The following is a 16,832-nucleotide window of genomic DNA, read 5'->3' as shown; positions in this document are numbered from 1 at the left end:
AGCAGCTCCCACAAACACAGTGTGATTAAGAGATTTACTGTCTCGCTCCAGGCAATCGAGCAGCATTTGCGCTGAGGGTTTTGTGTCGTCTTTTGTCCCGGCTTTTGTTGTGCTTTCAGCTTCTCTTTGCAAACGTTGTTGGGGTGCTTACGCCCCCCTCGCACCTGTGGTATCTACAGACATAGTCCAAATCTCCTTTTCGTTGATAAAGCAGTCCATTAAGATATGCTTGGAAACCTCGGATTTAATTTGTAGCTGTTGAGTGACTGAGATTAGAAAAATGGATAATAGAGCAGCGCTCCATCTCCCGGGTGCTCGTTTACATGCCGACGTCTCCATGGCCACATAATGATGAACGTAAAATAACATTCGCAAAGATTCCTCTTTAATTGGCTGTAGGGTTAAGTTTTCAGTGGCCATGTGGAAGCCGCCATGTGTTCTCATTAGTGTTTTAGAGCGAGGATTGTTGCCCTTCACCTTTTAAGAGCTGCAAACAGCTCCTCTTACAGCTACTTTCTCCTCATTATCACAGTGGCAACAGTGATCTGACTCACCTTCCATGAGCAGACCATCCAGCCTCACACTAGCTCCACCTAGCAAGCCTTTGACGTTCTCCCTTGACTCCTATTATTTCACAGTAAAGGCTTTCCGTGCCTCGCTCGGCCCTGCGCTCGCCTGAGTCGGTCCTGTGGTCTCGAGTATGTCATTAAGGTAGCACCTGACCTTTTGGCCTCTTGGAGTATGTTTTGTTAAAGTTTTTATATTCATATGTTTGAATTGTTGTTTCCCAAGTTTCTTTTTGTCTGTACCCAGATTTATTCATATAATTAATTAAAACAATGAACACGTGATTGGTGTTAGGCATATTATGCAAGTAGATAATATTTAGCTTTGTAATATACATATATTGTAATGTGTGCCTTGGAGGAGGAAAGTCTGGTTCCTTCTCTCTCTTCACTTGAACATCTTGCCACAATGAGTATATGAAGGCATGGTTTTCTGAAAATGGATTTGATACAATATATTGTTGCTATAAGTGCAATAGTCACTTCACTTGATGGTATGAAAATGGTTTGATGAATTTTCTCGAAGTGTGTAGTGTGATATTTGTTTCTAAATTTGTCTACTAAATTGTCCAGCAGTTGATTTGCATGCATAAGGAGAATCCTGCCATTTTTCCCCATTAAATTCATAAAGTCCCAATGTCATTGGCTACACATCACAGATTTATTTACTGTATATTTACTGTACATTTAATATATATATATTTTTTTTTGTCAAATGGCCAACATCTTACTAAGGATTATTTCATAACTTTCATTTTATCTATCTATGCTCTCAAATGTAGTCACATTTTGTCACTTTTTTTGCAATAGCTTGATTAGAAATGACACATGGTTAACCCTCATCTTGTGTTCCAGTCATTTTGACTTGGAGGGGATTTTATTTTTCCCAAAAATTCTAGTTAGGGTTATTGCATTCAAATAAAACTTACTGATTGCACAACAGACCCCCAATTTATAATTTTTTTACTTTTTTTTTTCTCCCACCTTGTTGCACTTGTTACTTCAGTTTTGGAGTGAGCACTGCCAGAATTATCCACAAATAATGCTTTCTTTTACTCAAAAACTGTGGTGCATAAGCTCAAAAGACCAATGGTCAATCAGTTCCTAAAACAAGACTGATATACAAGACTTGGTGATAATTTAGCATAATGAGACATTTACAGACAATTTTTAAAAAGGATTTTCAGCCCAGTCCAATGGTTGAAAATGTTATATTCATGTTTTTTTCCAGATTTGATTTCTTCACACATTACAGACTAATATAATTTCTTATCAAAATCGGACACTATTTTTTTTGTTTTTTTTGTTGTTGAGAATGATTATTTTTTTATTTGTTCAGATTATCATAGTTTTAAATGTAGTAATTCACATTTTTATGGTTGTTTTTCATGTTTTAAGATAAATTCTAATTTCAGTTAATTTGGATTGAATAGTTTAGTGTTCCTAGGGAAAAAGAATCTTTAAAAATCTTTACCAAAAATAAACTACAAAATAAGGTGTGTTCAAAATCACAAGCTGTCTGAATTTGAATTGCAAACTGTTTTATGAATACCACACATTCTGTTTTTCACCTACTATATAGTAGAGAAGTACAGTAGGCATTTTGGGATGCAGAGTTGGTTAAAAGTTTCAAGACAGGTTTAATATGACCTTCATATAGCACAAAGAAAAAAAGTTGAAATCTGTTAGTTTTAATAAATATCAACCCTGGGAAATAAAAGTCTCCTATTTATAGATTTAATCATTGTATCTCAGAAAACAACATAAGCAACATGCATCTGAGCTCCCATGTGTCTAATCATCTAGACATCTACTATAAACAGTCATCTGCAGTAATGACAATAACATTTTGAGTGTATGACTTGATTTATGACTCAAACAAGTGGTGCGTGCATTTTTATCATGTTTTAGTCAGACTGAAATCTACAGTAGACTCCCAGGGATGCAATTATGAGCTTTTTAAAGTTTCTGCCAATAACATTTATTCGTACTTACTAGGGCTGTCAAAAACAATTAGAATTTCGAATATTCGTCTAATTTAAAATAAAAATCCACATTCAAATGCAAAAACGTTACATTTGAATTTAAGGTATGCATCAGGCAGCCTTATCAGTGGCACATGACACTATATGTGACAACTGTGTAAGTGTTGTTTTATTTGAATGTTTCATCCAAAATATCTTAAATTGTGTTTCGAAGACAAATGGAGCATTTATGGGTTTGGAACGACATGGGGGTAAGTGATTAATGACAAAAAAATCATTTTGGGGTGGAGTATCCCTTTAAGCACTTTTTTCAAAGACCTGTTATTTTATTATGCTTTGAAGAAACATGCAAAATATTTTGTTCGATGTGGCCTCAGGAGAGAAGCCAAAACTTTTTTCCCCCCAACTGAAATTATGCCTTTTAAATTCGAATATAATTCCAATATTGATAATATTTCATTACAAAATTCTAATTTAGTTTTTTAGCCATTTTGACAGCCCTAGTACTTACTGTATACTCAAGTGGTGGTATTTTAGTTCACATGCCCTCAAAGATATTTGAGTAATACTCTTTAACCACTTTAAAATGTCTTTCACCCTCTGAGTTCCTTGAATGCTTATCTTATTGATGCATATGATTTTTCTTGGATCCACATGATGTTTTGCTCCCACACCTGAATATTTATGAAGTGTAGGATTACAAGTAGGCCTACATACTTTTATTAAATGTATATTTATAGTAGTTTGCATTTTAGCTGTTTTCCATGTAACTGTTGGTTCATAATAGCAGGATTTGACATTTAAACAAGATATTACTTAAATACGAACCATAACCTAACTTGATATTTTAATAGTCTCACCTAGCAATTACACATGCATACAGTTTTCAGCAATGGCATTTACTCTGCTCATTATAGTTTCAACAGGCTGAATGATAAATGGTGGATTCTGTTGTTGATTTATTGTTCTCTTTCTTCTTTCCCATCATTCCTGCTGCAGCTCTCCAGCAAGTTTTTGGAGGTAAGACCAATGTTTTGTCTTTTTCAGATATCTGATATGTTAGAGCTGATATTGATGCTGGTGTCTTCCTTCCTTGCATTGTCAGTTTGTACTGCAGTTCTGCTGACTGACTAGAGTGGACTAAAATCACTCACCTGCATGAGACAAAGACCAGATTCAGTGACTGATTGATCGACATGTGCCGTTGCACGAACCACAACAGCTATGGGCGAGTTAAATGTGGGGGTTATTTGTTGTGTGTTTATGTTGTGGAGGATTTTAAAATGCTCGGTCTCCAATTTTGCAGGGCCGGAGGCTCGGGCTTCCAGCCCTGCAGCTTTTAAATGATCTCTGAATTAGATCTGCTGAATTAGGGTGCGTAAGTGCAACCCAGGCTAGGATTAAGGCTGCTGGCAGTGGTCATGCAAAACCGCTCTGCCATATACAGCTCATGGGGAAGATAAATTGAACCTTGCAGTTAGGGCGAGAGCGGCGTAGGAGATGAATCCTGCAAGGCTTGACACTTCACATCTCACAAGTTTGAATGCTGGAGAAGATCCCAAGTATATATTATTTTTCCAACACCTTCTCTGTGAATGATAAAACTTAAACGCCATGGTTTGTGATATCCGCCGTTTTGTTTTTTAGCTCCAAGGACCTCGATATTTTATGTGGATGGATGGGTTGAGTCTGTGGCCTGTGGTAAATTCATCAGCTCAATCTTGATTCTCAAAAGCTAGTGATGAAAAATGTCTCTCTGTTCGAGGAGATCCATGATGATGCCTTGGTTATTTAAAATGTATTATATTGTGCCTCGGAGCTGATGTGATATCTGGGCTTGAATATGATGATGTACTGCATTATTCAGTAGTTGTTAAAACACTGTTAACAGATACACGAAGAAAGTCAGGGTTTTTGAATGTATATCTTTTTGTGAGCTGTTTGAAAATCAAAATAGCAAGAAGGAAATGGAAAAAAAAGCCTATGTAATAGAGGCACAAGTCTGAAGTCTTGAAAAAGGAGCAGTCTATTGTGAAAAGGTCTGCTCTATTTAAAATCTACACTCTATGATGTTATTGAAGTGCTTGTGATCATTGGCGGTGTCTGTATTGTATTCGTTCTCAACAGAGGAAGGTTATCTTAAAGGCCACAGTGACACTTGTGGATGACAGAGGCCTTCTTTTACAACATGTGCTTTTAGCCTAGACTTTTAATCATCCTCGGTTTCCCTTGTGAAGAGCTCAAGTGCTAGGACTATGCGGACATCAAATGGCAAGAATTGGACAGGGATGTGCCATATAAAGCAAGTGCTTGTGTCTTTATTGGATTAAAGCTTTCACAAAGTGTCAGCACTTTGTTTCTAGTGCAGAATGCATGAAAACAAAAATGACACTCGTTCAAGCAAACTCGCAACCACTCCGCTTTTTTTCGTCACCTTCTTTGGAATGCAGTGTGACATCTGAAAAGCTTGATTTGTCGCATCAGTTTGTGTATGTACGGCATTAAAATTCTGTCACATGGAGATCCAGTAAGTGTTTGTGGATAGGTCTGTTCATGTTTGGGTGGTCACAGGAAGATGGAGGTGTTGTAGCAGAAAGCAGATATGAGAAAATATGTTTTTGTGTTGGTTGGATGCCTTAGCCATGTCACTGCTGAAAATACCATCTGCATGGATTTCCGAGATGATTCGTGTCAGTTTTGTGCTTGTCTAGTTGGAGGACCAAAAATTACAGTAAAGCTGATTGACCGAAATCAGAACTCGCTGGTTAGGAAGTATTCAAAGTTAATATTAATATTTAGTTAATATTTAGAACTCAGACCATTTTAGCAGGGGTTTCTGTTCAAATCATCATCATGTTTTTCACAATTTCTTAAAACAATGGTACTTTTGCAGCATTTATTAATCTACACTACCTTTCAGACATTTTTTTTTTCTTTTCTCTTTTTTTCAACAAGGATGCATTGAATTGATCAAAAGTGTCAGTAAAGATTTACAAATTTACAAAAAATCTTTTTCTAATAAATGCTGTTATTTTAAACCTATTTATCAAAGACTTCTGAAATGAAGCATGATTTCATCAAAAACATTAAACCGGTCAAATGTTTTCAACATTGATAAGAAATGTTTCTTGAGCACCAAATGAGCATATCTGAATGATTCTGAAGGATCATGTGACACTGAAGACTGGTGTGATGGCTTCTAAAAAATCAGCTTTGCCCTCACAGGAATAAATTTCATTGAATGTCATTCACCATGTCCTAACTACACGCGACACGATAAGATTCCAGCGACAAGCAATTTGGCTGTCCACACTAGATGTGACACAACAACGTAATCAGACAGAATCACTCAAACACACAGCCACTCAGAAGTACACTGCACTTCCAACGAAGTCGATATGTTTATCATCTAATCATCTAATATTAAACTTTTTAACATCATTAAAAGTAAATATCCACAGTTCACAGTCTTAATGTACGTTTGCTTTCATTTATTTTCAAGATCTAAGGTAAACTCCATTTAACATGGAAACAATACATTTACCGCGCGTCACGGCGTCGTGTCGCATGTAGTTAGGACACCGTGTTAAAATATCTAACTGTTATTTTAAATTGTAATTATATTTCACAATTATACTGTTTTATGGTATTTTTGGTTAAATAAATGCAGCCTTGATGAGCATAAGACACTTAAAATCATAAATCTTACAGTCTCCAAACTTTGTAATGGTAGTGTAGGTTAATTTTTTTTAACATATTTCGTAAATGATCATTTGTTAATGTATTGTGAATAAACATGAGTTAACAATGAAAAATGGCACTTAAATTTATAAATTAATAAATGCTGTGAAAAAAATGCTCTGTTAGTTCATGATACCAAATGCATTAACTAGTGTTAATGAATTGAACCTTCTTGTAAAGCATTACTAACTAAACAAACGTCTAATGCACTTTGTACAGCCACAGAAATGCTGTTTAATTTCAGCATCTGTCTTTGTGCTGTTTAATTTGCTTTGATACATTTCAGCAGACTTAATACCGCCAAACTGGGTTGCAACATTTTTATAGTGACACAAGCTGTTTTCATCCAGTCAGTGTTGTTGACTTCATAAATAAGCAACATATATTCAGATAAGAGCGTTATTATACAAATAACAATGCTTAAAAATGTACAGTGTGAAAATTTGAAACATGACCCCAGGATTAAGCACTAGCCCAGGGTAGAGTATGGACAATGAAAAGTAGATAGATAACCCAGGATTACATTTATTCAGGGTTTTAAACAAATCTCTACATCCCTGCAGGATGCCGTGCTTTACTCACATTTACACTTGTTACTTTGTGCCATGGTCATATGACTTGACGGTGTGAGTGTAGAGAGCATGTTTTGGGATGTTGAGATGCCTCAGTTAGCCGTCTGTGCTCTCATGCATACCGTCAGCTTCAGGATGTTTACAGTCTTATCATACCTCTGCTTCCATCCTTAGAGGAAATGCTCTTATGTCACTGCTGCTCTTTTAGGCATCGGTGCCGGTCTTGAGTGGCGGAGTGTAATCCAAAGCTCAGCTCTTCTGCATCAAACTTTTGCTCTAGTTAGGTAAAGCAGAGCAGGCTTGACCGCAGTGACCATGACCGTCAGCTGCCCTTGAGAGCATGGGCATGTGAGGACATCAAAAGGGTGGGTACAGCTGGCACTGCCATGCCCAATCCTCCCAGTACTTGTGACCTTGATATAATCCTCCATCTGAAGGAAAGCCTCCAGGAGTTTTAGACTAATCCCCTCTCCGCATATTCAGAAGTTTCTCACTCAGTGCCGTACAGGAGCTAATCAGAGATCAGGTTTTGATATGCAGTAGATAGAGAATCTGTTATGGCTTAGAGTTTTATGTACTGAGCATTTGCAAAGTATCTTGTCACTAGTAGCTTATGAGACTCTGGCAGTCACTTGCTTCCTGAGAATTCTTAGTATTCACAGATGGAGGCAGCATGTGATTTTTCTCTTTTTATAATGTCTATGATCTTGTGTGTGGCAATAATGCTCTGCTCTGCTCTACTGCAAGGCATTCGTGTTTCTGCCACATCAAATAAACAAAATCCATCACACAGGTCATTATTTCACACATTATTGTTTGAGATATTATCTAGTCATTTTGAGTTAGTCTCTTAAAATGATGATCTCGAATAATCGTGATTTACTTTATTTTAAGATAATATCTCATTGTTTTGAGTTGCTTCAGAAAACATATTTCAATATTTTAATGTCATTATTTTAAAATGTAAAATTACTGAGTTTGCATCTAGGGTAGTTTCTTTTAAATAATATATCTATTAAGGAGTATCTCTAAAAATGTCTCAAAATAATGATATCTGAAAGTAATGATGTTATCTCAAAATAATAATCTTGAAGTAATGGGATATTTCAAAATGATGAGATCCTATGTAATATTTTGAGTTTGAATCGTTTCTCATTAGTATCTCTTTTCAAAATAAATGTTTTTTTTTTTTTTTTTTTTAAATGAAAGCTCGATCTTGATTTGAATTATTTTTGAGTTGGTAGCTGGGTCTAGTACATCATAAATGAAATCTTTACTAGTATAGTTTTTAATAAATGAAATCTTTTGTAATCTTTATATAAATGGTCTTTCATCCAGATTAAGCCAGACAGGTGGAGGTGAATGGCCATGATAACAGAGCAAGAACAGGAGAAGCAAAGCGAGAGAGGAGCAGGCAGGAAGGGAGTGGGTTAGTTGCGCCAACCACGTCATACTAAGGGAGACACAGGAGCCTGTTGCTATGCCAACGCAGATGGGCCACCGCATTTCAATGCAGACGTCTGCAGCAGGCCTCTCCACGTCAGAAAGCGCTGTGGCAATGACGCCTTGCATTTGCATTCTCTGAAAATAAATGTTTACATGAAACATATGCTCCTTTTGAAAATACCAACACCTCAAGGCTACTGCCACTCTGTCCACTGTTCAGCTCAGTGTATGAGCCGCTCTACCTGTTTCATATTAAAATGTGCATCGCTGGGAGCGAAGTGAGACTTCTCCATGAGCCATTACTGTCCGGCTTTGTATCTGTCTGTTAAATTGGCTGAATAAATCGCACCCCCACCCACTTCACAAATCGGAGAGTGCAAGTGAAATTGACGGTTGTGGGAGAAACGGCTTAATGAAAAAATTCCTTAATGCAATGGCACGTGGCTTTAAAATGTAATGGAACTGAGAGACCAAAATCAATTAATATTTATTTTTTATTTTTGTTTGTTTGTTTGTTCTTTTTAGTTTAGTTTGTTGTGTTGGGAATGTAAATGTAAACATGGTGTAAATGCCTCCATTTCACAGTAGAGCAGCTCCACAACCAATTTATTTATTTATTTATTTTTGCTGCGCCGATTTTTGTTTAAATATTGTTAACAAGGTGTGTGCTGTTTTTTAATTCCCGGGTGGTTGTGTGCTCCCTTACTATCTGTTGATACAGTTGGCTTTTTCACTATACTCCATTATGTGCCAGTTTGTAGGTAATTTCATCTTCATTTTTCAAATTTGAGAAGTCACTGTGGCATAAACTGTTATACGAAACAGATGTGACAGTTGAGATATGACTAGTGGCAGATGGAATCATGGGACAGACACTTTTATAGTTTTTTGTGACTAAAATTAGAATGAATGAGGCAAAAGAACACCATTTCAGGTGTTGGGAAAAAAAACTGCTAAAACACATGCAGAAGAAAGTCTGGATGTGGGGTCATTTATAAATAAAAGAGGTTCTGATGTGGGGTCATTTATAAATAAAAGAGGTTCTCTTTATGTGTTTTAATATGTTTAATGTATACAGATGTTTGATGAACTACAAGGTTATGGTTTTTTATTGTTTGGTGATTCATATGGATTCTGTTTTTAGGAGAATGTTGGTTTTCATTTTTGTTGTTTTTGTTTGATGGTAGACACCATATTTCTCATTTCTCTGTGCCAGATATTCGCTGTGTTTGTGACGTGTAGAAAGTTGCTCACGGAGACATAGACGGCAGAAATTGCACCCTGCTTGTTTTGTTTATTTTGCAAATGCACAATGTTTTGTAGTTATTGTCAGTGTACACAAATAGAAGTAGCCCCTTTTTAGATTCGATTGATTTTAGTCTTATCTGTATCTGAGTATTTAAGGTTTCTCTGTGAATCAGGAAAAACTGAAAGTGAACGCGCTGGCATGCAGAGGGTTAAAGACGCTGCATTCAATTATATCTTTAGACGGTAAATTTAGATTTCAAATTCAATATTGATTTTAGGACTGTTGAAATGATTTACTGTATGTAACGCAAATGCTTTATAAGTAACTGTAATTAAATTACCTAAAAATAAGCAGTAATTTAGTTAGTAACGCGTTACACCCAACACTGTGTCTGTGTGTGTGTAATATATATATATATATATATATATATATATATATATATATATATATATATATAATATATATGTTTATATAATATATATGTTTATAAACCTTTATTAAGTTGAATTTGTCTGATGAAATAGGATTAAAATGAATTCAATTGCTTTAAAGTGCCCCTATTATAAGCTTTTTAAGGTTTCTAATATAGTTTTGGGAGTCTCCTGAGTCACAGGTTTTTTTGATTCAAATGATAGATAAAAATTTAGTTTAGTTTTCTCATAATATACATTAAATTTCACCTCAGTTCTCAATGATTTGTTACCGATTCATTTGAAGCAGTTCGAAGAATCAGTTCTCCTTTCCATGAGCCTACATTGCACTGATTGGTTAGATGGCCTAGTCCTTTGTAGTGGTCGACCGATATTGGTGTTTTGACAGCTGATGCCGATATCTTGGAAAGCAGGGGGCCGTTATAAAACCTATATAATTTTTTTTTTTAATTTTAATTAATATTTAAGAAATTTGAAATCATTCGCAATGGATTAAAAAATAAATGTGTAAAATAAACATAATTTAGATGACAAAAGTTTTTTCACAAATAAATGAATATTTAATTAAAATATAATTAAAAAGGAAGTAAACACTGTAACCAACTGGGCACTCAGTATTCTGGGAAGTTTGTGTGCATTGGGAATCATATTTTTCAAATAAAGCCAGGGTAACACTCATTTTACATACAGCACACAGAGAAAATGACATGAATATGATAGTGGGCAAATGCTTAAAGTGCAGCATAATTTGAAGTTCTAAAGTTTAAAGCATTCAATTCACACGGACTGACCATCACACAAAGAACACACGATCATGCTGGATAAAAATGCACACTTCACAAGATCTCACAGCTGGATTCGACTACATTTGCAAGGTTTGTGAGATGTTATTTAGCCATTCAAAGTTTTTTTAAATGATATAAATGCGTATTTGCTTAATACTGACGGCAAACGAGAAAGTATTATAATGTTTGCCTTTCTATTACTAATAATATAAAACCAATAGTTATAATACTCTTTGTATACATTAATTCCTTTGTTTAACCATTCTGTACATTTATTAGACAGATTTCTATCCGTATTAGACAGAACTGTTAATGACGACAGTGAACAAGAGGGAGAATGGGAGCTGTGTGCGCGCAGGCACTGCCTTTCTCAGATATTTTTCATTCTCAGCTGCCTTTTCTTTCATCAAAATAAAAGTCCCGCCTCAAACACATCGGCCAAGCATAAAAACTTATTGGCCGGTGCCGATATTTGAAAAATGGCAAAAATGGGCCGATATATATCGGTCGACCACTAGTCCTTTGTGATTGGTCTAACGCGTATAGTGCATGCTATTGTGTTTGAGGATGCGGCAAGTTGTTTGTGGCGGACAATGTAGAACATAGGCAAGCATTATGGAAGTGAGACTGGATAAGACTGTTCAGAGTCTATATATATATATATATATATATATATATATATATATATATTAGGGCTGTCACGATATTCGATTTTTTCATATCACGGTTATTGTGGCCATAAGAATTCACAATGTCGATATATCGTGATATCTATAGAAACCTTGGGGGGAAAAGATATCAGTCAAATAATTTTTTACTTTGTTTATTGAGTTTTTCTGGTAAATGCAGGGCACAAGATGATGGCTTTCTCCATCTTTTTTTTTAAGCTCCTATGAAATAACAAGAGAGAAAATACTGTCAAGTTCAACAGTATGATGAATAAATATTAATGGTAACACTTTACAATAAGATGTCATTTGTTAAAAGTAATGTATTAACTAACCTGAATGAACAATGAACAATACATTTATTACACAATTTATTAACCTTTGTTAATGTTAATGAAAATAGTAATTTATTGTTCATGCTAGTTCACAGTGCATTAATGTTTACAAACACAACTTATGATTTTAATAATGCATAAGTGATTTTAATAATGCATTCAGTATCATGCTGAAATTAACATGAACTAAGATTAATAAATGCTGTGGAAATATTGTTCATTATTATTTATGTTATTTATATATGTTAACTAATGTAATTAACCAATGTTAACTGATGAACCTTATTAAAGAATGACTGCAAATGAGGCATTAAATGCATGGCACTGCAACCAACTTAACATTTTATGAGTTTAATGTAGCAATGTGGTCGCTCAGTTTTTCAAGATCAGTTTTAATCGTGTAACTGTTAATAGAATCGAACAAAGAAATAAAGTGTTGATTGCAAGTACAAAAATAAGATGAGTAAAGAAAATGCGGTACTTATTAAAATAATCACCCTTTACTTAAATATATGAACACAGAAAACTGCTGTTAACAGGTTAATATAACATTTCCCATTCTATGACTAGTAAAATAATGGCAACTTACTCTGACAAACACGGAGTAGCTATGAGCACTGCGTCTTCTTCTTGTGTGACAGGTGTCAGCATTAAGGCACAATACTGCCACCTGGGAGCTCAACCAGGTACTAAATTAACACGATATTGATAATTGTTGCTTTGAATATCACGGTTATCATCAATACCAGTTTATTGCGACACCCCTAATATATATATACAGTAGTCAACATTTGAAGTGGATTAAAAAAGTTAATCAAAGTTGTACTAAGACAAGAATGGGTATTGTTTTAATTTTGGGACAACTTTGATGAAAGGTTTTGATCCACTTAAAATGTTGACTACTGTATATAGGAGACAATAACCTTACTTATCGTGCACTGTTGGATTCACAACTTCGCAGATCGTTTACATTCACAGACAGCTACATTACACACTGCATGAAAGGTAATATTCGAAAATGCATAATAGGGGCACTTTAATGAACTCTGCATTTGAGTTGGCCTATTATTTACTTGAAGGTAACACAATTATTCAGAGCGTACAAAATTAAGCCATTTTTTTAAATAAAAGATTTTCGGTTACAGTTTAAATTAGTGTTTAAGGGACAGTACATTTTAAGTGCTGGTCACTGTTTCAGGTTTTTCATCAGTTTTATCACCTTTATTCATTTTCTTTAGCTAAATGGTTCTGCGGTGTGACAAATGACTTTTCAAATGTACTAATAGTCAATGTGCCCTCTCAATTAATATGAGCTCATAAAAGCTGCATGAATAACAATTATAATTATAAAAAGAATTAGTAAAATTCTGTTTCATTCTGGATTTAGATAGAGTACAGCATGTCACAGTCACACTGCAGCACATGTCAGCAAAAAAAGTATTTCATGCCAGCCATTTCCTAAAATTCTTCTTTAAACGAAGAACTTTGCCATCACATTAGGGATGTTAGTATGTAATGTTCATTTTTTAATTCAGCTTTACACAAAACATCTTTTCTGAGCAGCTATAGCTTGCAGCATTGCACAGGTACTATTAAAATATAGAATACTGTACTATAATGTGACTTTTAAATAGTCATGTTATATATTTAAATATTTAAATGAGCAAAGACTATTACATAACATAACATAATATAACACATAACATAACAACATAACATAATATAATATATCATAACAGTGGTTATAACAACAATCTTGCATACTCACCGCTCTTCTTAAGAAGGGCACTCTATGCATGAACTATGTTCCAATTGACAGGGTCCCTACACAGTGTTCATTGCTCCCTACTCCCTGAGCAGGTAAAGTCTGTTGAAATGTACTTCACTTCGGATCATTCATTCACAGATTTGTGCTACGCCACCGCCTGCAGCGTCTTCACACACAGATGAAGTACTACTAGAGAAGTGTGAAGTGTGACATAATATACCTCTGTAAATAAATACCATTTGAATGGAACATACAGTATACACTCCCCCTGAACTGGAATCATGGCAGAATATCCTGTGATGTCCACTTAGCAGGGCCCTTATGGTCAAATGGAACAAACATCTGAAGTGATAAGAGAAACATACAAAATGTGTGGAGCGGTGTTACTCGAGGACCGGAATTGAGAACCACTGTAATATAATATAATAAATTAAAAATATAATATTATATTATAATGAAAAATAAAAAATTAAAATATTTAATATAATATTATATAATATAATATAATATAATATATGATTTTGAATCGTCATATTATATATTTAGATATTTAAATAATATATTAATGAATGTTCATATTATGTATTTAGAATGGTTGTTTTATTTTTCTAAAACACACAAGTCTCGCACATTGTTCAGATACCGCCATTGTGCTTTCCTTAGATATTGTCTCTGTATCATTGTTTACCATATCCCTTGCGATTTCGCATATTGCTATTCTTCACGAGTTGCAGCTCTTGTTCTGTTCTCAGAAACCAAACCGTCTTTTATCGTTTCGCTCCCTTCATTTATGATATTTTTTAAGGAATTGGCTGCACAATGACTAGTAACTCCCAGTTACAATGATCTATTCTACAGGTGCGTTATCTCGCTAATAGAGTGCAGCATAGAAGTAGCAGGGCAAGCGATGGTACCATGGTAATTGTCAAGGAATCACACAGGAACATTAGAGAGAACAATGGCACTATAACGCTCCTCTCCATAATCATAATATTCCTTTGTTTCATGGTAATGAACGCATAGGTGATGAGAGCTCCAAGCAGGCCCGGTCTCTTTAAATCTGGGATTGTTTTTGCCATGTGTTTCCTTGGAGGTGCATTTGGAATTTGAAGGAAACATTCTCCCTTTTCAATTAAATATCGCCTTGAATGCAGTTCAGTTCACCAGAGAGTGTTCACAGCTAATGTGTGGCATTCCTGAAGGTAATCATATTCCTCACAACATGGAGTAAGTGCGGAAAGGCGGAAATGGAGTTAATGTGGTTTTTCACGAAGCTCCCAGTTGATGCATTATTTTTCTGATCTTGTTTGTGTCCCTTTGTTTCCAGTTTGTTTACGGCATTTGATATTAAATAGAACCCGATCAAACATCTCCTCACCAGTTATTCGTATGTCTGACCCCTCTGTTTTGGTCGGATTTTATTTGGTTTTGTGTAGTATTTACTCCTGATTGTTTTTTGTTTTTCTTATTGTCTGTTTTTGCATAGCAATTCCTCTTGATTGTCTTCTGGCATTGTGATTACAGAACGCAAACTGCTGGATAATGGCTCCCGCATCGGTGTGTGTAATTGATTGGTATTGAGCTGTCAAGCTGCATACATTATTACAGTGGTGAAATCAACTCGCAGGCTTTTGTCTGTTAGCAAGACGATAGACCGTCTGGGATGGGTTGCCTCTGTGTGCTTGAGAGAATTTATCTTGGTCCCTGCTGCTTTTTATGAGACATTTCCCCACTGCTTTCTGATCTCTCTTTGCTATTTTATGAGTCTGTGGCTTTCGAATGCAACATTTATGGGTGTAACTGCTATAGCATAGAAGCGTGTGATCTAAGGAATGCTATCTGCCAAACACTAAATATGTGCTCCATTAGGAGAAAAAGCATTTTTTTTGTGAGCAAGTGCCTTTTTGGCACTTGTGCCAGTTGAAATGCTTTTTTCCTCACCCTTTCCCTTCCCTCCTTCCCTCCCTCCCTCCCTCCCTTTCTTTTCTCCTCAACACCTCTTATTGCCCTCCCTTGAAGAAGTGTGTGTTTATTTTACCTTCCTCCTTTTTTTCCCCTCTCCTTTGGTTTCCTTTAAATTTGGCATCCGTGTTTGCCTCAGGATGTCTGTCACAAACTGCAGTCAAACGTTGTGACAATGCTTTTCGTTTCCGCCCGTGCCTTTTTTTATGACCCTCTTATTTCTTTTTTTTCTTTTTCCTGTTTTTTCCTTCAAGGTCTGGCGCACCTGACGTTAAAGAGCCAAGGTATGGGGCCTCTCCCATTTCCTTTTCCTTTTTCTTTTTCGATTCCCCTCTATTTGTACCTAACCCTTGCTTCCACAACTCATTTAATCTACCTTATTTTCCTTCCATTTCTTTGTCCCGTTGGTTTCTGTGCCCTTTCATTCTCTGCTATCTGTGTGTTCTCCATGTGCGTCTCCTCACCCCTGTCCTGTCCACTGGCCCAGCCCCAGGAGCAGCTCCTCTGATGGCCACTCCTGCAGCAGGTAACGCTCTTACGCTCTCCCTCACATGTTTGTTTTGGTCCTGGTGTTGTGCGGTCACAAACCGTACCCAGAATGCACAGAGCCAGAGCTCTGCTGTCATTCTAGCTGTTTGGCTTTATTAAAAAAAGATGAGTAGTTTTGATTGAAAGCTGACGATTGAATGTGAGTTTTATTTTAAATATGTGCTAAATGTTTTCTATCTTTTATTACGGGTGTGTACCTAAAATGCAAATAATGTACCTGTTTGAAATGTTTCTTGCCTCTTCTTTCAGCTGAAGCGACTCATTGTGGTGGCTGATAACTGTCATTACACTATCTATTATACACTTCACATTCTTTTATCTGCATGTTCGCTGAATTGCAGTGTAGTCAGGCTAAGCTTTAAAACTGCAATTATTTTTTTATAAGAGTAGTCTACCGAGCCGCCGCTTGAAATGCAAAAACACTTCAATCAGTCATATTTATCTAACAAATTTAGACACAGCACACTCGCTGTCTGTAGCAATAACAGAAGGCAGCTTGATTCCTTGATTCCCTTTACTGACCTGTCAATCTTAATTACTTCAAGTGATTACAGGCCTGTGTGAGATAAGCAGGGTTCGCTAATTGCAGGATTTGCTAATGATTGGTTCATGAAGCTCACATGAGGATGTATGTCTTCATCAAAATAATAAATTGTTCCTTTTGATATGCACACACATATATGAAAAAATGATATACTTAAAATAAATCTTTCATTTGTTCAAAAGTCATTTCTTAAATATTTTTAAGAAGGAAATGAATACGCTATTCAACATT

At 35.7% G+C, this 16,832-nt stretch overlaps 1 protein-coding gene across 18 annotated transcripts in view; it reads left to right on the top strand.

Moving 5' to 3' along the window:
* The window catches only part of nrxn2a (neurexin 2a), a 282,683-nt gene that overhangs the window by 15,580 nt on the left and 250,271 nt on the right, over positions 1-16,832 (top strand). For 14 of the 18 annotated variants that reach the window (XM_042710979.1, XM_042710978.1, XM_042710975.1 and 11 more), the window contains 3 exons: positions 3,551-3,571; positions 15,763-15,792; positions 15,996-16,034. The exons of 3 other annotated variants lie outside the window; for them this stretch is intronic. In XM_042710979.1, the coding sequence (XP_042566913.1) occupies positions 3,551-3,571; positions 15,763-15,792; positions 15,996-16,034 (90 nt within the window). The remainder of the gene's footprint in view (positions 1-3,550; positions 3,572-15,762; positions 15,793-15,995; positions 16,035-16,832) is intronic. One more of the 18 variants, XM_042710967.1, reaches the window with a different exon arrangement.

Source organism: Cyprinus carpio, chromosome A21 (genome assembly GCF_018340385.1).
Source record: "Cyprinus carpio isolate SPL01 chromosome A21, ASM1834038v1, whole genome shotgun sequence".
NCBI classification, from domain to species: Eukaryota; Metazoa; Chordata; class Actinopteri; order Cypriniformes; family Cyprinidae; genus Cyprinus; species Cyprinus carpio.
Note: the sequence above shows the minus strand (reverse complement) of the source record. Positions and strands in the feature narration are given on the sequence as shown.